The sequence below is a fragment of the Crinia signifera genome, chromosome 2 (genome assembly GCF_055691185.1).
Source record: "Crinia signifera chromosome 2, ASM5569118v1, whole genome shotgun sequence".
In the NCBI taxonomy this organism is placed as follows: domain Eukaryota; kingdom Metazoa; phylum Chordata; class Amphibia; order Anura; family Myobatrachidae; genus Crinia; species Crinia signifera.
Genome location: NC_139218.1, coordinates 395132777 through 395155642, shown reverse-complemented (window position 1 = coordinate 395155642; position 22866 = coordinate 395132777). Strand labels below are relative to the sequence as shown.

General features: G+C 43.6%; 1 protein-coding gene across 1 annotated transcript; it reads left to right on the top strand.

The window, feature by feature from the left end:
• Nucleotides 1-21630: 21630 nt before the first annotated feature.
• LOC146058590 (odorant receptor 131-2-like) lies at nt 21631-22578 on the top strand. Its single transcript, XM_083170867.1, has one exon. The coding sequence runs from the start codon at nt 21631-21633 to the stop codon at nt 22576-22578; it is 948 nt and encodes a 315-aa protein (XP_083026993.1).
• The last annotated feature ends 288 nt before the right edge of the window (nt 22579-22866 follow it).

Sequence of the window (22866 nt, the reverse complement as noted above, 5' to 3'; positions counted from 1 at the left end):
GGGTGAGTCCCAACCCACCCCCACCCACAAACACACCCCATACAGCAGCTTCTGCTGCACAAGTAGCTAACTCCTTTAAATTTCAAGGAGAAACCAATTGAATTTATGGCCTCCCAAAGCCTGCAAATAGGGAACATCCAGGGGTACATACAATTAAGAAAAATTTCAAGGAGTGTACGGGTTGGTGTAGGTATTCATGTGCGCATGGCTAATAGCATTGACACCCGTTTTGCAGATCTTACTTCTGCTGTAAAGGAACAGAATAGCCTTGCGCAAAGTATAGCTGCACTTAGCCAATCATGCACAGCGCAGACCAATGCCATATGGAAGGCAAAGTCGTAGGTGCAGCAGCATCTACACTGAGTAGTTTATCTAGCACCCCAGTAAGTGGCTCCCCCACTTCCCCACCCCGTCGGAGTATTAGGACCTGGGGTGGCCGGGGTGCAGCTTCAAGAAGTGGTTTAGGGTGGGAGAAAATAGTTCATATTTTTTAAACATTTTTAATTTGCATCTAATATGCAATACATCTTGTAACATCCCCGACAGTTTGAGTGACAAAAATGCAGGTTGTTTATGACATACTATACTGCAGTAAAAATGTCTAAATGCATACCATTTTGTCTGTGTATTATTTTTAAAGCAATTGTTGTGTGAAATATGACATAGTGTAATGGTATATGGCAATGGGATTGCTGAAAAGTAGTGTTGGGTAACTTCTAGCCCGTCAAAGGTTGTGGAACTACATATTCCAGCAAGCTCTGGCACTCATTGTTTGGACATTGTTTGGGCTGTAATGGTTATTGTGTGTCAGGGCATGCTGGCACATGTAGTTCCACAACACCAGGTGAGCCATGTTTTAGAGCAAACTTAATTCATACATGTTACAAATGTATTTACAAGGTTGATACCAGCAAGGGATAGGTCAGCACCACCAGCTGTATCAGTTGGGCTCTGTGTATTAGGCTAAATGTGGGTGGAAACAGATGGTATTGCTAAATAATTTGTTTATGTGTACACTTACAGCAAAGGTACATGTTGGAGTACAGGGCACATGTGCTTACCAGAAAAGTAACGCCTGATGATTTGTGTACGCACCAGATTCCCCCTCTGCGTACCCCTCACTACCCGAGGTGTGGTAGGTTGGGCTTCCTGCACGACTGCTGCATGTTCCATGGCAGGTTGGGACAGGGCTATGTAACATGCAGCAAGCCTGGACAATCATCAATACTTTTGCTGGGTGGTAAAGCAGCGTACACGATGACCGGTCCAAACACCGGAATCTACTTTTCAATACACCAAATGTATGCTCCACCACATTGCGGGTTGCAATATGGGATTCATTATACCGGTGCTGTGCAGGGCTCTCTGGGGAGCGCAAAGGTGTCATGAGCCAGGAAACACACCCATATCCTGAGTCACCTAAAACACAGATAGGAAGTTATTGCCTTATATGGTAAGGTATGTGCATTGCGCAAACATGAGACACTGGGACAAGAGCAATATGCTTGTGAAACTGGAAACACACACATTTGAGCAGGTACAAATAAGGACAGAGAGGGTAATATGTAAAAATGTACTTACCAAGTAGCCAGCCCTCTGGCATTTGTTGTTGCTTGAATCGTTGCAGAGGGCTGAGTGCCTCAGAATATAGGTGTCATGGCAGTTCCCAGGAAAGCCTGCGACAACACTTAGGATTTTGAGATGAGCATCACATACCACCTGAACGTTCAAAGAGTGCCGCCCACGCCGATTGACATGGACGTATCCCCGCACATGCGGTGCCCTAATCCCAATGTGTGTGCAGTCTATAGCTCTCAGCACATGAGGGAATGCTGAGAGTCTATAGAAAGCCACCTTGTGGTCCTGCCACTCCAACTCAGAACGTGGGAATCTGATGTATGTCCGCCACAACTTCTTTAAAGCAAGTAACACTTGAGTAAAATGCTTAGAGAAAGTGGGCTGTGATACCCCCAAGGACCATGAGGTCACAGACTGAGTGGAGCCAGTGGCCAAATAGTAGAGGGTACACATTAATTTCTGCAGCCCAGACACTGCATAGTTGCCTCCCCCGAAAGGGTCCAAATCATCTCTCACCTGCTCATATAAGTCCAACAGGTTATTGCGGTTCAGCCTAAACATCCCCACAACCTGTTGATCCGAGAGGGAGTCCAGGTACAGCCGAGCACGATACATATGCAGTAGTCGGGGGGCTACCTGGATCTGGTGTGCAGCTTCCTCCCTCCTGCGCAGCTTCTACAAATGGGCCACATCACAAATCAGCAACTCCAAACCACTCTGCAAAATCTCCATGTCTCAAACCCTCACAGGTGTCCTTAATGATGTTGGGGTATATGTAGGGGTGTTTCTGAGTGAAATTGAGTGCACCTGTGTTGAAATTAACCATTTGTGCACTTGACCAAAGTGAGTTCTGGGCCAAATTGCCAAACAGAACCTGGTCTGAAAAAAGTGCGATTATTAGACACCTTAAAAGTGCGATTTGCGAAAACGCATCCCATTAAATAAGCGATTTGTATACTTTTCTGTACGAAAACATCTGGATGCGATAAAAATGCGATTTTTTTCACACACTTTTGGTCCGCATGAGTTATCGCACATAATATGCGATATCCGTCCCTTAGCGCATCCTATTAAATATGCGATTTCAAGGAAAAATGCGATGTCGCCATTTTTTTTACTAATATTCGCCAAAAAACACAAATCTCATCCCATAGAATGTCACCCTCTATCTCCTTACTTTGAGTTATATCCTTGCCTTGACTATTATTCGCATTTAGCGACAAAGGTGTAATACGGACATTGTCCTTAAAAGGTGTACACAGTTTGGGTACTAAGTACTGCGAACCGATACTAAATTATAAGTATCGGTCTAGCGTGTATAATACACGACAAAGGTTCGCTACGGTGCGCTACGTTTTGTCCGCACGTAGCTAGGAGTAAAAGGTATTAGTTTACGGACATAGTACATAAACTGCGCACTTCATTTATTGTTCATCTGGTTATATTTATATCGGTATTGATAATTTGGAAAGCATTTCCGGTAACAGTATGCGTTCCATTGGATCATAAAGACATTTCCGTTTCCGGAAGGTGATCTCCGTGGATGTAAATAGGTTTAAACAACCGCTGAGCGGATCTAAAAGCGGTGATGCGAAGTGGGGTATTAAGGCCCCCTTGATGTTTGCTTTACTTCAGTATTAATACCGTTCTAGACGGCATAGCTACAGTATATATCCAGGCCGGAAGGCTGGGCGCATCCTGATGACGCCCTGCGTTCCGACATGCGTTCCAGCTGGTATAATGACAGCCAGAACGTAACTGTGTGGCTACATCCTAGGCCTGACACACCCTGATGGCGCATTGCGTTCCATCAGATGTGAGAATGGTCGGGGGTGTGTTTAAGATTCCCTGCATAGATACAATGGCTGGGGCATGTAAAATGACGTCCCCTCATTCATCAGCAATTATGCGTTCCAGGTGCGTTCCAACTACACTACCGGGTATTTACAAAATAAAGAACTTCCTAATTCCGATTTTATAAGCCTCATTAGTATTAAGGGGGGGCCGAACTCTGTCTGAATTGTGGTAAATTTTAAGATCTTACTCTAATATTAAGAAATGGATTGAATAACTGTGCAAATAAAAAACTTAATTAAATTACGGTGCATATGGATATGTAACCCATATATTATATGACCTAAATACAAACAAAACATATATATTGTCTTTTAAAGTGACCTTAACACAGAAAATTACCTGACGTACAAAAAATTTTCTTAAGTGGATGTGCGAATGACCATGGATTTCCCAACAAACCACAAATGGGAAATAAGTGACAATAATAACAATTATAATCGTAATAGAATGATAAGGGACCTTTTTATGTCCTGTGCACTATGGCTCACCAAGTGTACTGAATACCCTTGGTGTTAATTTATCAGGTTTATAGCTCAGTTGGTCCCTTATGTACATGGGTTTATTCTCTTATTTATTTAAAACATGTGTGAGTCATATTTCATTGTGCACAAGAGTGTATAGAAACGGAAAATATAGTGAAATCTAAGGTAAGTGTAAAGGGAGTGTTTACGTCACACTGGAGATGTTGCAATCGCCTAAAAAATGTAAACATTAAAGGAACGATACTATATTAATGTTCTCATTCAGTCCTTTTGGGGAAAGAGACTGAAGTGTATAAATCCAAAAGGTTTCGCGTTTGGATAATAACAATTCTCTGTTTCCTCCTCTTGGCAAAGGTGGAACATGTTCTAAGGCTGTGAACGAAAAATTACTATTAGTATTTGGGATTGCATTATGTTTCTCCAAAAAATGGCGTGGGAGGTTGTGTGTGGTTAATTTATTCTTAATACTTCTCAGATGTTCTTGAATTCTTAATTTGACCATTTGTTTGGTTTTACCTATATAGTGCAAACCACACCCACATGTAATTCTGTATGTGATGTAACTTGAGTTACAGGTAGAGGGATGGTTAAGGGAGTATTTTTTTTCTCCTCTGTTTTCCACAGAACGGTTTGTTTTTCTAAAAATTTACAACAAATACACTTCGTGCAAGGGGTGCATCGTATAGTGCTATTTAGAAAATGTTTGCTGGGTTCTGTTTTATCTGGGCGAAACTGGCTCGGTGCAATGAAACTTTTTAAAGTGGATGCCCGACGATTGACAATATTCGGTCTTGGGGGTAACGTGGGTCCTAGAATAGGGTCTTTCAGCAAGATGTTCCAGTGTTTATTAAGGACTTTCTTAATAATATGATTCTCCTTATTGTACTGGGTAATAAATGGACTGGCCTGTTGTTTCATCTCCTTTTTCTCCTTGACACATAGCATCTGTCCAGTCCTGCAGCCTTAGACCTGGCTTTGATGATCTTTTCTGTGTTATAACCACGGTCTAATTAGAATTTCGGATTGTTGTAAATATCCCTCAAGATCGGAGCAATTTCTTCTTAGCCGTAAAAACTGGCATATGGTACCCCATCTTTCCACCTGGGGTGGTGGCAGCTGTTGTAGGGGATGAAGCTATTAGCGTCAACTTCTTTGAAATAGGTCAAAGTGCTAACTACTTCTCCTGGTGTTCTGTTCAGTGATAGATCAAGAAAGTCGATGCTAGTTTTTTCAACTTTGGACGTAAATTTCAAATTGAAATTGTTGACTTGGAGGTAAGTATTGAAATCAGTAATGCTCGATAGATCCCCGTGCCAGATAAAACTCAAATCATCAATAAATCTTTGAAAGAATGTAATGTGTTGTTCAAACCTGGAGCGGTAGATGTAGGTATCCTCCCAAACCCCCATTAGGAGGTTGGCATACGATGGGGCAAATTTTGTCCCCACTGCAGTCCCGTTTTTCTGAAGATAGAACTCTCCATTAAACTCAAAGTTGTGTGTTAAAATATAATTAATACATGTGATGGTGAAATTACGTTCAAGTTTCGATATTTCATGGTCATGGTCAGTCTGACCCAGCATTTTTATTTTAAGGTTCTCAATGAAGCACCTTAGTTACGGTACAATTTTTCACCCCTTAGATCAAGATCACCCCTGAGGAAGTCCCAAGGGACGAAACGCGTAGGGTTATATCTGTGAAATCCTCATTGTGAACATCACTTGATGTTGGATCTACATATTTTATTGTCTTCTGGATTGTAAAATTATTTTGAACTGTAAATCGATGTACCAATGTGTTGAATAAAAAAATACTTTTAAAAAATCTGCTTTAATATAGACGTGAAAAAAACTACTTAGGACCCACATCTATTCCTTTTTCTTTCTATATATATATATATATATATATATATATATATATATATATATATCTGTGGGGGTATCCCATGTGGAATCCACCCTATAGCGGGTGCTGGTGCAGTTGGAAGGCCAGGAGTTCTGAGCACTGGTGGCTGCCGGTAGTGAGCTCTCCATTGTTGCTGCCTATGTGGTTCCTCCAGGAGCTGACAATGTCCTTCCTCCTGTCAGGGTATTGTGTCTCCATGGCGATGTTGAGAAGTGTCCATGGCAGTACTTTGCCCTGACCATACAGGGCCGACCATTAAAAGTGCTAGCTGTGGTGACCTCCAGACTACCTTATCCATTAATCCTGGGCCGTGACTTCCCGTTGCTGTAAGAGCTAGTTACATGGCATTACTCTGACAGACAGTCAGCGGCTGAGGCAAATCAGGGGCCAGAGACCAGAGACTACCAAAGCTTGGCAGCTGTGAGAGCTACTGCAGTTGCTGAACAACCCCAGGAAACTGAGTCTGAGGCCCAATGGAACCCTGCTGGTGAGAAGATTTCATTACAGGGCTTTGGGCGAGACCAACGCGATGACGGCAATCTGGTAAACACCTTTGAGACTGTAAAAGTGGTTAATGGTAGGGTGATTGCTGCTTTACCATCAGAGGGTGTGACTATTTTGTACTAATGAATGATTTGCTATGTCTTGTTAATAAAAGAGAGAAGAGTAGATCAGTTGTTAGTTCCCTGAAAAGCTTGAGTGGTTGGTATTGGAAGCTGCACATATACATTTGTGGGGAGGCCATCTGGGGGAGGAGTAAACTCTCCAATGATCCAGTTAAAGTTCTTTTGGCCCGGCATCTATGCCTCAGTCCAGCGGTATTGTCAGAAATCTCCACTGTGCCGGAAGATGGCCCCTCGGCCAGAATTTAGGGCTCCACTCGTACCCCCTCCCTATCATTTCCGTGCCAGTGAATTGTTATGGATCTGATAGGGCCAGTGGAAAAATCTGCTTGAGTGCATTAATACATACTTGGGTACTTATGTAGTATCTGGGCTGCCGATTTTCTGATTTATGTCTTACCTTAAGGCATACAATCAGATGCGATTCGACGCGATTTGCGATGCGATTTTGCATAGGATTCAATGTCCTGTTCATTTCCCCACTATCCAAGTGGGCATGGAGTTGGATATAAACCTGTGGCGAGCGTAGTGAGCCACCGAGGCCGAAGCGTGGCGAGCGAAGCGTGCCCCGCGAGGGGACGTAGATTTCTTAAAAAGTATTCTGTGTCCGCTCGCCACGCTTCGGGCTCGCCACAGGTTTATAGCCAATTCAATGCCCACTTGGATAGTGGGGAAAGGAAAAGGACCCCTTTTTCCCATTGAATTCTATGTTAAAATGGACTCAGACCATTTTAACATTGAATCCTATAGAAAAATCGGGACCATCGCATCGCATACGATTTGGTCGCATGCGATGCGATGCTACCAATCCGACCCGATTTCTAAATCGGATGCCCAGATACTACATAAGTACCCATACTTGTGATAGCTGATTATGCCACAGGTACCCGGTATGTATACCCCTGCATAATATGAAATCTAGCACCATTGCCAGAGAGCTACTAATCTTCTATAGCCGCTTGAGAATACAAAAGAGAAAGAGACCAAGGTACCCCATTTGTTTCCAAGATTATAATAAATGTATGCCGATTGTTAAAGGTAGACAGGTTAAATTTTTTCTGTGCAGGGTAAATACTGGCTGCTTTATGTTTACACTGCAATATACAGAGGTAGCGCCGCTCATTCAGCGGGGGTCTGGTGGTCAGATCGGCAACCACCAGCCCCCACCAGCCGCCGGAAGGGGACACACGCGCACAAGACATTCGCGCATCCCCTTCCAACGGAGCTCCCCACCGCCTCCAAGCTGAACGCCCCTGCCTCCCCGCACCCCCCCTAACCTTGCCCATCTGCCTGAAGTGGAGATGGGTAGGGTTCATGTCCCCAGCTGCCCGGAAACTGGAAGGCGCCTGCGTGAGAGATGCTCGCACGTCCCAGTCAGATGGAGCACCAGCTCCTCAGAGGGAGCATTCTGGCAAGCCCCGGCACTGGCTGAGAGGCACTCCATCTGTAGATATCAGTTTGAGATACACACCCCACCCAAATCTAACTCTCTCTGCACATGTTACATCTGCCTTACCTGCAGGGGCTTTGGTTTTGTCCATTAAAGAAGGACTTTGCTTATGCAAAAAAAAACAACAACAAAAAAAAAAAAAAACAATCAGCCTCAGAGAGATTCTGGTTCTATTTAAAGAAGGGTGGTAAGAACAGCCTTGTCAGGAACCTAACATTGTTCAGTTTGTGTTACAATTGTACGGCTGTCTAAGGCAGATTGCACCACTCCTGAACGAACCTATGGAGAAGGCTCAGGAGTGTCATAAGCAGAGATATGATGTCACCACAGTCAACCGATCATTTAAACTTGGAGACAAGATGCTAGTGTGTTGTGCCCACTACAGAGAACAAGATTTATGCTTAATGGCGGGGCCCTTATGAGATCATAGAGGCAGTGGGACCAGTCAATTTCAAGGTTTGACAGGAGGGTAGGAGGAGGAGGGAGGTCCAAGTCTACCATTTATACCTGCTAAAAACTTGGAAGGAAAGTTCCAGACAACCCTCTTTGGTGGCTAAAAAGGTTCCAGAATGTCAGGTACCCATTAAAGTCACACTTAGTCCTGGACAGAAACAGGAAGTGGTGAACTTGGCGAAGCGCTACCAGGATGTGTTTTCTGCTATTCTTGGAAAAAGACACAGATCATCCAATATGATGTTGTGACTCCTCCCGGGGTGGTCATTAAACAAACACAATATCACATTTCCGAGGCAAAACAGGCAGTGGTAAAGCAAGAGGTGAAAGAGATGTTACGCCTCTAGGTTATAGAAGAGCCATTCAGAGAGTGGAATAAATCCATTGTCTTAGTAACTAAGCTTTCAGGTGCTTTAGGATTCTGTAATGACTTCCGTAAATTAAATGAAGTCTCTCACTTTGATTTGTACCCTATGGTCCGGGTTGATGAGTTGGTAGAAAATTTAGGCAAGAGTCAGTACCTTACCAATCTTTATTTAACAAAAAGATATTGTTAGATTCCTTTGACAGAAGCTGTTAAGGCAAAAACAACCTTTTCTACCCAGAGAGCTTATTCCAGTACAAAGTGCTGCCATTTGGTTTACATGGGGCCCCAGCAACCTTCCAGAGAGCTATGAATAAGTTGCTGTGGCCCCACAGGTAATATGCAGCTGCATATGTATATAGACAACATTGTTATCTTCAGTTCTGACTAAGAATCACACCTACCAAATGTAGAGGCCATTTTAAAGTCTCTACGAGCAAATGGGTTTACCGCCCACCCCGAGAAAAACGGCATTGGTATGGTGGAAGAAAAGTATTTGGTGTACATTGTGGGCAGAGTAGAGGTTAAACCTCAGCCTTGTAAGGTAGAAGCAGTGCTCCCAGGTCTAAACCTAAATGTAAGTCACAACTTAGGACATTTCTCAGTCAATTATTACCACAGGATCATGCGAGATTTCACCACTTCTCCAATAACCGAATGTCTTAAAGAACAGTCCCCAGACAAGAAAACATGGTCTAGACCATTGGATACTGCTTGGCAGGATTTAAGCTGAGCTTTGTGTACCAAGCCTGTCTTGCAAGCTCCTGACTTAAAAAAAATTGTTACAGACGTATGATTAGGAGCAGTCCTTTCCCAAGAGGTAGATGGAGCCCATCTTTAACCTTAGCTGTAAATTATTGCCCAGAGAGCGCAAGTACTCAACTGTAGAGCAGGAGTGCTAAGTCATTAAGTGGGCAGTTGAGTCCTTCAGATATTATTTGTTGGGACAAGAGTTTTTGTTGGTCACAGACCATGCACCCTTACAATGGATGCATACAAAAAAAGAGGTGAATGCTCATGTGACCCGAATGTTTTTGGCCTTACAGCCATTTAAGTTTGAGGTGCAGCATCGTCCGGGTACTTCAATGCCGATGCCCTTTCCAGGAGGTTTGTAGGTCTCAATCCCTCAAGCAACCCTAGCTAGGGGAGGAGGAAGAAGGCAACGTGGGCAAGCTCTGGAAAGTGGTGATGGGCTGTGTACCTGCGTGGATGACACAATTAAGAGATGGGTGAGGCATAGAGCTTGCCTAAAAATGTAAAAGCTTCACTAGGGTTGTTGAAGCTAAGGGGAGAGGAGTAAATTGTCCTTGGGCCCTCCAACCCACCCTTATGTTGTGTAAATAGGACATGCACACTGTCTTTAACAAACCATTCATTTCATTGACAGGTTCTGCCACACAACTGTGGCTACAATGATTGGTTAGTTCGGGCCCCAAAAAAACAAGCTGGCAATTAATCTCTCCCTGTACAAAATGGATCTACACAGACAATATGTTGTCCTCATCCTGATTCCTCTGATTCCTCACCCTCTTAAGTGTGTACATTTTCATCCTCACAGAGTAGCAATTCGTCCCCTCTGGAATCCACCATCACAGATCCCTCTGTAGTCTCTGGAGGCAATTGCTGGTCTTCTTTGAAGGATTGATAACTCATTTTGATGAACATCATCTTCTCCATATTTTGTGGAAGCAACCTCCTATGCCGCTCGCTGACAAGATTCCCAGCTGCACTAAAAAAGTATTTAGGAGTACACACTGGAGGGGGGACAACTCAGGAAAATTAGAGCCAGTTTGTACAGTGGTCTCCAAATTGACTCTTTTTCTTTGCCAGTACAGATACAGACGGGATGCGGTCATTTGGTCTACTGCATTATGGTAGAAAGTCATTAGGTCGAATCCATTAGGTCGACATGCTAAAAGGTCGACATGACTCTAGGTCGACATGGGAAAAGGTCGACATGATTCTAGTTCGAAAGGTCATTAGTTCGACAGGTCATTAGTTCGACAAGGTCATTAGTTCGACATTGTCTATGTCGACATTCACAAGGTCGACATGGAGTTTTTCACTGTTTTTTGAGCCAACATGTGCCGACAGGCGGTATTTCATGCCCTACCATCCACTAGGGCGTGGTGGGAGAATAAAATAGTGTGCCGAGCGTAGCGAGGCACCGTGCCCGACGCATCGCGAGCGCAGCGAGCGATGCGAGGGGATGCAGTGCACTTTAAACTGTGTCCATGTCGACTGTGTTGACATTCAGGTAAAAAAACAGTGAAAAACCCCATGTCGACCTTGTGAATGTCGACATAGACAATGTCGAACTAATGACCTTTCGAACTAATGACCTGTCGAACTAATGACCTTTCGACCTAGAATCATGTCGACCTTTTCCCATGTCGACCTAGAATCATGTCGACCTTTTAGCATGTCGACCTAATGGATTCGACCTAATGACTTTCTACCATAATGCAATAGACCAAATGATCCCAACCCCTCACTCCTGTTCCTGCCAGCGGGTTGGTAAGGAAATCTGATTTGTTTCCTCGCAGACCCAGTTGCAGGAGAAAATGAAGGAGGAGCTGTTGCCGTGTCCCGTTCCACATCAGATGACAATATCCAGACCAGCAGGTCTTTCCACCACTTGAAACAGAAACACAACAGGCTTTAAACCTAGGAGCAAGGTGGCCAAAATGTAGTGGTCTGATTTCAACAGATTGACTACCTTCATATCCTGGCAAAGTAAATGAAGGGTTTAATCTACATCCCTACATATTTAGCAGAATCGGTCTGCTTTAGCTCCTCCTTCATGTTCTCCAGCTGCTTCTGCAACAGCCGGATCAGAGGAATGACCTGACTCAAGCTGGCAGTGTCGCAACTGACTTCACATGTGGCAAAATGAAAGGGTTGGAGAACCTTGCACAACATGGAAATCAGCCTCCACTGTGCTTGAGTCAGGTGCATCCCCCCCTCATAGGTGGCTGTGTAGGCTTGAATGGCCATTTGCTGCTCCTCCATCCTCTACAGCACATAGAAGATGAAGTCCCACCATGTCACAAACTCTTGTTTAAGGTAATTGCAAGGCAGGTTCAGGATGGTTTGTTGGAGCAATAGTCTTTGGCAAGCAGTGGCAGAATGGTAAAAGTGGCATCTCCTGCACGCCCCTGTCACTTTTCAGGAAATGCTGCACCACCAAATTTATTGTGTGGGAAAAACAAGGGACATGCTGGAATTTGCCCAGATGAAATGCCTGCACAATATTGGTGGCATTGTCAGATATCACAAATCCCCTGGAGAGTCTAAGTGGTTTAAGCCATTGTGGGATGATTTCCCTCAGTTTCTCTAAGAGGTTCTCAGTGTTGTGCCTCTTAGTGAAACCAGTTATAAACAACGTAGCCTGCCTTGGAAGAAGCTGGCGTTTCGGAGATGCTGATACGTAAGGTAAATGGGCTGTCACAGTCATATAGTCCTTAGTTTGCCCTGTACCACTTGTCCACATGTCCGTGGTTTAGTGGACAGTGGATGCAACCACATTTTCCATGACACTGAGGACACTTTTGCTGATGTCTTTGTACATCCTGGGTATTGCCTGCCTAGTGAAGTATTTTACCGTATGCAATATAAAATACTGTTACTTACACACAAGGCCATAAGCCAAACTGCACCAATGTACATCTCTTTTCTTACTGTATCTTATAATATCTCCCAACCCGACCTCTTCGCTCCTCAAAAGATCTGTCTCTCATCCACACTAATTACACGCTCACATTCCCAATTGCAGGACTTTCATATGGCTGCACCCACTCTGTGAAATGCCCTCCCATGCACAATAAGACTCTACACCAGTCTCCAAACCTTCAATTGTTCTCTGAAAACAGAGGCAGATAACCCAGGTTATTTTTGCTAGTGGAAAAGGGGTATAACTCTCTTATTTTCTTCCGGACCCTTAGCTTACTTTGCTGGGTCACCGTATCATCCAGCCCACCAAGTACCTTTGCAATCTGGTGGACCATTATGCAATGGATAACTCCTATCCTTGTGTATCCATGCCCACTTCCTTATATATTATAAGCCAGCGATCAGGGCCGGCGCTACCCGCACAGCAGAGGATGCAAAGCAGGGAGGCACCAGTCTGCAGAGGCGCTCTCTCTGCTTTTGCTATCCTGCTGCTGCTGCCAGCTGATGTTGTGCCTACCCTGTCAATCTATAAGGCAGCCAGCGGCGCTGGTGGCTGGAATGGGTATAGTGAAGCTGTGTTCTCCCTCCGGCTCCCTCCAACTCCTCTATCCTCCCTGTATACACCCCTACCCCTTGCCGACACTCAATCCAGCCAGCTGAGCTGACAGTTGATTTTTAATATATGGCAGAGATGAAAGGACTGGAGAGCAGGGAGGCATATAGGTGGCGCTGCGGTGCACAGCTCCTCTGCTCTCAGGCAGCTCCTTGTACACCATTTGCTTATTTGGTTTAATATTTTTTGTAAATATGCTGTGTGTATGAATGTAGTGTATATATACTTTGTGTGTTTGCTGTGTATGTGTGCTATGTGTGTGTGCCTATAGTTTGTGTATGTTTGTAAATATGCTGTGTGTATGTTTGCCTACTGTATATGCCACGTGTCTGTTTGCATGGTATGTGTGTGTGTGTGTGTGAATGGCCTGTGTGTATGTATGGTACTTGTTTGCCCTGTGTGTATGTATGGTAGGTGGGCATGTATGCCCTGTGTGTATATATGGTACTTTTATGCCAGTGTGTATGTATGGTGCGTGTTTTTGTATACCGTGTGTATGTATTGTATGTGTGCGTGTATGCCCTGTGTGTACATATTGTGTGTGCATGCCCTGTGTACTTACGGTATGTGTGTGTGTGTGCCTTGTGTGTGCGTGCATGCCCTGTGTGTATGTATGGTATTTCTGCGTGTATGTCCTATGGGTTTTTATAAGTATGCTACGTCAGGGTTGCCTACCCTCCCGAAATGTCCGGTAAAATCAGGTCACCCTCCCGGGCCCCCCAGAAAGGTGGGCAACCCTCCCGGATTCTGGGGGACCCACCTCTCCCCCTGATTGCGGCTTCCTCCCCTGACCGCAATGTTTAAATAACCTTATTTGCCGATCTCCGGGGCGATGGGCGGGGCTAAAGTGTCATAATCGCCGTCGTTCAGCCCCGCCCCTCCATGGAGATCAGCATATCGGGTCATTTTTCTTCATGGGGTGGGGCTTAATGACGGCACACTTAAGCCAGGCCCCCCAAACTCCTGATGTAAGTCTCCTCTCCGGGCTTCTCCTGGAGAGGAGCGTTTAAAAGTCGGCAACCCTGTGCTATGTGTATGTATGTGGTTTTTTTAATGGGAACCCCCCCCCCCCCCCCCTGGAAAATCCTGCATTTGTCCCTGCTACTGTATCTCAGGAACCCCCGGTCCTCTCTCCACCCCATCTTCCCCACTCCCCTGGCAATGAGCATATACTGTAAACTGCCAAGGCAACTAGCATGTAACGATCATGAAGCCCTAGAAAGGAGCAAGCAATCCCTGGCATTGAGCAAGAAACCCCTGTCAACAAGCATGTAGGTAATCTGAATTTATGTGGCATAATATGTAATGGGCATAATGGTGTGTGGCATGTCTAATAGGCATTACAATGTGTGAGGCATAATGTGTAATGGGCATTATGGTGTGTGGTATAATGTGTAATAAGCATTATAGTGTGTGGCATAATATGTTAAGGGCATTACGGTGTGCGGCATAATGTGTAATGGCATTACGGTGTGCGGCATAAAGTGTAATAGGCATTACGGTGTGTGACAATGTGTAATGGGCATTATGGTGTGCTTAATGCTGGTGCAGTATTTCTATTGAAGTTCTATCGAGCGCAGGGCTCTACCTGGCACTGCATGTCTAAATGTCTCTGCCTAGCGTAGTGTGCATAAGGAGCTCTAGCTGGCACAGTGTGTATAAGTGGCACTAATGTGTGGTGTAATGTGAATAACAAACACTACGTGAAAGGTGATATACTGTAGTACTCTGATGTGGCCACGCTCCTTCGCCCTACATTTTTGCCACTCTCCTCCAGTGTGCACTGTCCCTGTGTGTGTGTGTGTGTGTGTATGTTTGGGTGGTGGGAGGGGGGCTGGGGGGCACAGGGACTTAATTCCTTTTCTGGCACAGGGCACTAAAATATATAGTTACTACACTGCTGCTACTGGGCACATGATGTGGCACTACCACTATGGGCATTATGTAGCTTTTTTTTCAGTGTCCGTTTTCAGCACTTGCTGTCTCTTTCTAAATTAGGGAACGGTGCAAATTTATAGTTTGCAGGAGGGCGCCCAACACCCTAGCACCCGAGCAGGGCCCTCCTACCATTTTGACTGTCTGTACCTACCCAGTTTGTTGTATCCCTATTTCCAATTGTAAAGCGCAATGGAACCTGCTGCTATAAAACACTTAATAAATAATTATCGGTACTTGTGTAGTTTCACGGCGCCAGCATGGCACCTTGCGTCTGAGTCCCCTTGCGGGGCTCGCTTCGCTCGCCCACGCTGAGGGCTCGGTGGCTCGCTACGCTCGCCATGCTATCTAAAATCAACTTCATGCCAACATGGATAGTGGGGGTATGAACTATCCATGTTGGCATGGAGTTAAGTTAGTTTATTTTAGATAGTTTGCCGAGTGTACAAACCGGAAGTAGCACAGCGCCATGCTGGCGCCGTGAAACTACACAAGTACCTAATTATCTAATAATCCACACGTGACTCTGAGGTTGCAGCCCTAAATTAGCCAATAGGAACTTTCTGAGGATCCTATTTACTCTGTAAAGAAGGATACTTTCTAAGGAAAATATATATTCTCTTTGTATTGTGTTCTTATTTCTTATACATCACTGAGTTTTATATCACTCTGTACATCAGCAGGACAGTAGGTCATCAGACCAGTAAAGCATTTAACAAACAATATATGAGGGAAGTAATTCCACCGGATACATCAGAGCAGTCATGTGTAATACAGTGTTCCCAGTTCTGGGCCGCGTCCTTCCTCCCGGGAGCCACTTAGAACCTGATCACAGCGCCAGTTACGTATAAGTTTAACATTTACATTACCGAACATTTTGCACTTCCAAGTACATTACAATCATTTTCAGATCAGTGATGTGGAATTCTATAGGGAGTCTTACAGAGCGGCTATAAATATTTGTGTCACAGATGAAGCGACAGAACGGATGACACAAGCGAAGACGATCTCTGTATGTGCCTGTACTGCGCTGCCTAATATATCCTGTGAGTATACATTTAATGACACCTGGCTGGGGAAGCCATATCAAATAATGAAGCATGCCCGTGTCTTATATTATTGTGTTCAAAATGTATTAAAAACGTACAGTAACACGGTTACTGTACATGTCATTTATATTGGTAGAATTTTTAATTTATTTTTAATTACTTCATATCCATTAATGTGCAACAAAGTCTGGTGTCAATGTTTGTGTTTAAAAAAAAAAAAATTGTAATTATGATCCTACCATAGAGACCCCTAAACTAGCTCTGCTGGCTCATTACGGGTCAGATGTATCACTTCAAAAAGTGATAAAGGGAAGACTGTCAAACAACCAGCCAATCGACTCCTAACTGCCATTTTTCAAACCCAGCCTGTAACATGGTAGGGGCTGATTGGCTGGTTGTTTATCACTCTCACTTATTTGAAGCTTGATACATCTGGCTCCCAATACTCTTGGTTTCTTTCATCTTAAAGTGTGCTGATGAAACTAACAAAATGCAAAAATAACTAAAAACATTAGAAATGATAAAAATGATAAACATAAATATAATATTAAATAAATAAATAAATGAAAGATAGAATACGTAAACAAGCACTAAACACTAAAAATGTCTAAAAACAATATAGAAATAAATAAGAATAAATGATACTATATACTTTAAAAAGGTATAAAAAAAACTTCACTAATCATTGGGGTGTTTTTTATTTGTTTACTTAATGACATCATTGCTATGACTTTCCTGTGATGTCACCTCTTCTCTTATTTGCATTGTAATCAAAGAAATCACTAGCAAACCATGGGCCTAATTCAGGACTGATTGGGCGGCTGCGAATTTGTAGCCTGGGCGATTATTGATAGACTGCGATAGTAAGCATGCGCAAGGGCATCCTGTGATAAAAATCTGCTACTTCTTTTTGGTTGGACAATCGCAAGGTGATTGACAGAAAGCCGCGTTTTGGGGTCATAGCCAGCCATTATCTGAGAGTGTCAGAGAAAACACAGGCGTGCCCAGGCATTTGAAGGTAAGTCATGTGACGTCAGCTCCGCCCCCGATCAGCCTGTTTCTATCGCAGCCGCTGAGTAAGTCCTGGGCTGCGTGCACACATTGCACACACTGAAGAATCATTGCAAATAGAATAGAATCACAGGCTGAGCGGGATAGAGGGGCAGATTTATTAAGCTCGGTGAAGTGATAAAGAGTCTGGTTTTTATCACCGGCCAATCAGCTCCTACCTGTGAAGTTACAGGCTTGGTTTGAAGAATGACAGTTATGAGCTGATTGGCCGCTGATAAACACCAGGCACTTTCTCACTTCACCATTTTTCTGTCAGCCTCTATCAAGTGAAATTAGTTGTGACTGTGATATTGACACTTTCATAGCACAAATAAGAAAAATACATTAATTTGAAATTAGAAGTGAGGTTCACCCATCACTGTTACAGGAAAACAAATTTCAAAGGTATTAAAGGAAACTATATTCAGTACAATTTGGTCTGAGTGACCCATAAACCTTACGAAACCAATAACATTTTCTTTATATTGAAGCATGATGGTTAGTACTTTGGTTAATACAATAGCCCCGGTTATAAAGAGTTCGCTGGTCAGAGTTAGATTTATCGAGCAGTGAGATATGTAGATAAGGTGACCAGTTTTGAATTACCCATAGCAACCAATCAGCGTTTGCTGTACCTATCATTGTATAGTATGTACTTGATAAATGCTATTTTTAAAGCTTACTGGTTGCCACAGGTAACTTCTCCCTGGTCTTCTTTTCTACTCCCCTCACTGCTGCAGAAATCCCCTCTTTAACCAAGGATACCAATCAGGGGAAGATGTGCAGGTGGTGCAGTCGCACAGAGCGGGATTGGCTGGGGGCAATACCAGCTGTACATGACCGCGCCTGCATGCTGCCACTAACCCGGCTCACGGCACCCACATTGTGTGGGGAGAGAACCCGTACAGTCGTGGGAACAGTGCTGAAGCTTGGAGCATCTTATAGATGTTCTGAGCAGCAGCCATTAAGCCAAACTTTGACATGACTGATACCCATATACAGTACATGCAGAAGCCAGAAGGAGACAAGCCGGGATCCCATCTGAGCCTCTTCACGTACCTGGTCTACTTTCTCTTAGTGCTAGGGCATTATGGGCGTGATTCTGTTTTGAGCGGATGGGGCCCCATTCTGATGGTGCGGTATCTGCGGTATCTTTGGCGATGTTTCATACTCATCGAGCCATTTGCTCCAGAGGGGGCGGGTGCGGGCAGACACGAGGCCAAATCAGGGGAACGTCCAGCAGTTTTATGGGTGTTCTCATACACATCTCCTTGCATGGTACTGAGGGGATTCGGCAGCAGGGGGGGTCGGGCGTTCAGCCAGGTGGCTGGTGGCATTAAGCGGCTTAGTGAGCGGTAGTGAATCAAGGCCTAATTGTGATATCATGAATCCAACAGTTAGGTAAATATGGAGCTTTGTGATTGGTGATATTTTCTTTTTGCCTGCAACTCTGCAAGCTGCTGCGGATGAGTGGGGCTTGGCCTTGAGAGTGCAGGGGTTAAAGCTTCAACACATTTGCAGAGGGTTTACCAATCAATATTAAATAGTCTATCAGTCCATAGAATCCATACAACTTCTGTCATGTCCTAAGTTCTGTACACAGATGTTCTATCATCTAGGTTCCGGTACATTAATGTCCTATGCTTCCAAAAAGGCCATACCGGCCATTCACTTTGCGTCTCAATGCCTTGCAAAACACTCTCTGGTGGAAAGTGACGCTGGCCATACATCTAAAGATTTATCGTCCAATCTGCTGGTTGGAACAAAAATCAGGTACCTTATGGGAGCAAATGACAGATCACCATTTTCTTCGAAAAGCTAAAAATCGGGAAAAAACCGTCATTCAGATATTACCGGATAATTGTTCCAACCATGTAGATTGGACAATAAATCTTTAGATGTATGGCCGTATGGCCAGCTCTAGAAATAAGAACATGACACAGATTTCCTGGTGGACACAGAATTGCCACGTTCATATGACTTTACTTACATGTCCTACAACCTTAATCATCTTACTGTACAGTCTAATGCTGCATTCAGTCATAGAAAGATCATGTCTGGAAGAACACTTAACGGTATGATACATAAAGGACAATAAATAGGGTGCAGGGACTAACCTAATTACATGCTTAGCAGACAGTACTGTACCGTTTTGAATTGTTTATGAACTTTACCATAGATGTGCTTAAATTGTTTTGCTTGTGAAATCATAATTAAACAAAAAAGTAAACGGTGCTAATGGACCATAACACAAATATATAAAAATAGAAAAATGTTTTATTAAACAAGATCATTTATATCACAATACCACCGGCCGGTGAGACAATTGTATAAGCTTTGTGCACAGAAATTTTTAATAACACATAATATCACTGTTAAAAATCTATTTCTAACCTACAACATAAAATACCAAATACATTAGCTGATTAGCCCACAATATACACCCACTTGGGCTTTGGCAATAGCAGAAGCTTGGGGTGAGATTTAATAGGATGAGAGATTCAGAAAGTGAGAGATTTGGGAAGAAATCTCCAGTTTTTTTTAAGGCGGCAATCCTTTACACAGCAAAATCAAACTGGTTTTGCAGTGTAAATGATTGCCGCTTTAAAAAAACTGGAGATTTCTTCCCAAATCTCTCACTTTCTGAATATCTCATCCTATTAAATCTCACCCTTGATGTTTGTTAGTATGGCTGTAGATAATCTACTCAAGGGCACTTTGTTGAACCGCCCCTATATTAGGGGATAAATCACCAAAAGTCACTTCAATGCACAGATTTATTAGTTAGTATTATAACTGTGAGTAATCTACTCAAATATCGCTGTTTTAAATTGCCCCTGTAGGTGGGGATGGATCACCCACAATCACACAAATGCTTTGGACAAAAAGGGATGTCTGTTGGCGCTATGGTTGAGAACAGTGGGTGTTTATCAATATCCCAGCAGCCTTTGTGGTAGAGGGATGTTGCTCCAGAACCACAGGTGTGAATTATCCCACAGTGTGGACACTAACCTCTTAAAGTGGACTACCGAGTCTCTATACTAAAACAAAAGGCTTGCATTTACCAAATTACCCCAATGTGGGATTAACATCAGGCGGAGATTTGACATCAAATATTTATGTGTACCTCCGTTGTCTATTACAGTGCATAATAATATGTTCAATTGAGCAGATTTATTTTATTTATTTAAATTTTTTCTTTATATTTTCTCTTTTACATTTTTTCTTTTCAGGTTTATTTATTATTTTTTCTAATACGGTTTATCTTTATGTTTATCATATTCTATATTCTATAATAAAGTTTTTATCTATTTGTATATGCAATTGATGCATTTTCTACATCCAGAGCGCCTAGTGGTCATTTCTTCCAGCAATCACACAAATGCGCAGGGTTAGTATTATTCGGCTTAGAAGCAGATTAGTCAATCATACCATGGCTTGATTCCTTAGAGCTGCAATTGGTCATTCATTTAGGCACTGTTATAACCAAAGACCTTTGCACAAATTTTGTTTATTTTCCTGATAATTTTGAGGGTTGAGTATCCCTTATAAATGGCAGCTGGGTCTATAACTAGTGCCCTGCGCTTGGTTATATCCAATTTGTTTGAAATCATAATTGCCTACACTGCTGGAAGCTGCTGGAGGTTCCAAATTTTTTGGGTAGACCAGCAGTACCGGACGAGTAGGTGGCTGTCCCACATCTGTCTGCTTCCTAGTGAAGTGGGCAGGATTATGTGATAATCACCAGCAATCACCGGAGTTGGGGGAGGAGGTGGGGCTAAATCACTGGAACCCATCACTTAGCCCGTCCCATCACATCGGACCTGCAAATCGCAGGTGTTACCCTATGTTGGGGGCCGGGCCCAATGATGAGATAATATGACCCCACCCCTGCAGTTCCTTGCAATAACTTACAAAGTAAGTTAGTATGACTTATATACGATATGTATGTGTAGTTGTTTCAGGAAATACTGTATACAGTACTGCAGTACAATGGCTTAATACAGAACGTTCCAGACACAAAGCCAAGATTAATCCCCAATAATCCCCAATAACTGCCCCAGCATGTAAAAAATCTTAGAGGTATGAGTCGGTGGAGATTATCAGTAGGCAAGTGAGGTGGTGTGTATTTGTGGTCACAGAAGATGGGCAGGAGCATAAAGAGATATCAGGTCAGAGATGTGGGAGAGGAGTGGCATGGGGTTCCCCCCCCCCCCCCCCCATGGCTATAACCAGCACCAGGCTCAAAGAGCCGAGGCTCATTTTAAAAAATCAGGGAACTGTGAGAAGCCTGAATCGGATTCTGAAAGGGAATGGAAGCCAGTGAAGGGCTTGTAGAAGAGGGGAGGTGGACGTAGTATGTTTGTTGAGGAAGATGAGCTGGGCTGCTGAATTGAGGATGAATTGGAGTGGAAACAGCGCACTTGGGGGCTAGAGGAGACAGTTGTGCCATCAAGAGATAATGACATTGTGGGGGTGAGGTTGTGAAGCAACAATGAAGCATTACAACACATAACTTAATTCAGTATATTATTTTTATTGTGCTATAAACATGCCAGTGTCTCATCGCTGCTATTATCTTGTTTCCTCTTTTCAAGAATGTCAAAGGAAGTTGTCAGAAGTCCATTTCCAATGGTGACCCCCATTGTTGTGCTCTGGAATACCACCCAACTGTCTTTCCCTAATGAAAGAGTTGATCAGATAACCCGGACAGTGTTTGTCATCTTGACAATTTTGTGCTTCTTCCTCTTCCTCTGCTTCATCATCATTCTGCTGAATGTCTTCTTCAGCTCCAACCACATGCGGGAAAATGGCCGGTATGTTCTCTTCGCTCACATGCTCATCAATGACACGTTTTATCTTGCCATGGGAATGTTTATCTTACTTTCGGCCATGTACCGTGTACACTTCCCACTGCCCATGTGTGGCCTCATGCTCACCCTGGCAGCATCCTCATTTCGGGTGACTCCATACAATCTTGCCGTCATGTCTTTGGAACGTTACATAGCGATATGCTTCCCACTGAGACACTTCGAGTTTTGCACAGCAGGGCGCGCAAAGTCAGCGGTGTTCATGGTTTGGGTCGTTGGATTTTCCCCGAGTATTGCGGATATTTACGTCATCGCCTACTATGCTGAAAAAACTTTATTTTCTTACCATGTGTTGTGTGAACTTACATTGCTTAAGATTAGTCCAGTGCAGAACATAATCAGGTCTTTTATCCATATTTTCAGTTTCGCCGCAGTGGCATTGATAATTCTATTTACGTACATCAAAGTGATGCTGGTGGCCAGGAAGTTTGGTCCAAGTGGGTCTTCTGCCTTCAAAGCTGGTAAAACGGTGATGCTTCATGCAGTCCAGCTCATGTTGTGCATGGTATCGTTCATCTCCTCTCTAACAGAGACCTACATCTCCAATTACATGAAGTCCATGCTGGTGTTCAACTTCCTGATCTTCACCTGTTTGCCCAGGTTCCTCAGCCCAGTGATCTATGGGATAAGGGATGATGCATTCGGCAAACATATCAGAAGATTCTACTCAACTTAATTCTAAAGAGGTTGTCTTAGGCTAGAACATACCTAAAGATCTAATAAACACATGCACATTCTAAAGCCTTTTCTATAATCAATTTCTGTATGGAAATATATTTTGTAGAACATCTGCAAGTCTGCAACACAACTTCCATTTTATATAGTAGTAAAAGGGGCGGATTGGCAAATAAAGCCCGAGGGAGCTTTGGCGGCTGTGGCCAGGAAAGGCTAGTGAGTGACATGCTGGTGACATGGTGTTGTTAGGGGGTAGACAAGAGGGGGGTAGCATGCTGGTGTGGGTGTA

Excerpts from the sequence above, each read along its gene's own strand:
- LOC146058590 (XM_083170867.1), top strand. The coding sequence starts at position 21,631 with ATGTCAAAGGAAGTTGTCAGAAGTCCATTTCCAATGGTGACCCCCATT.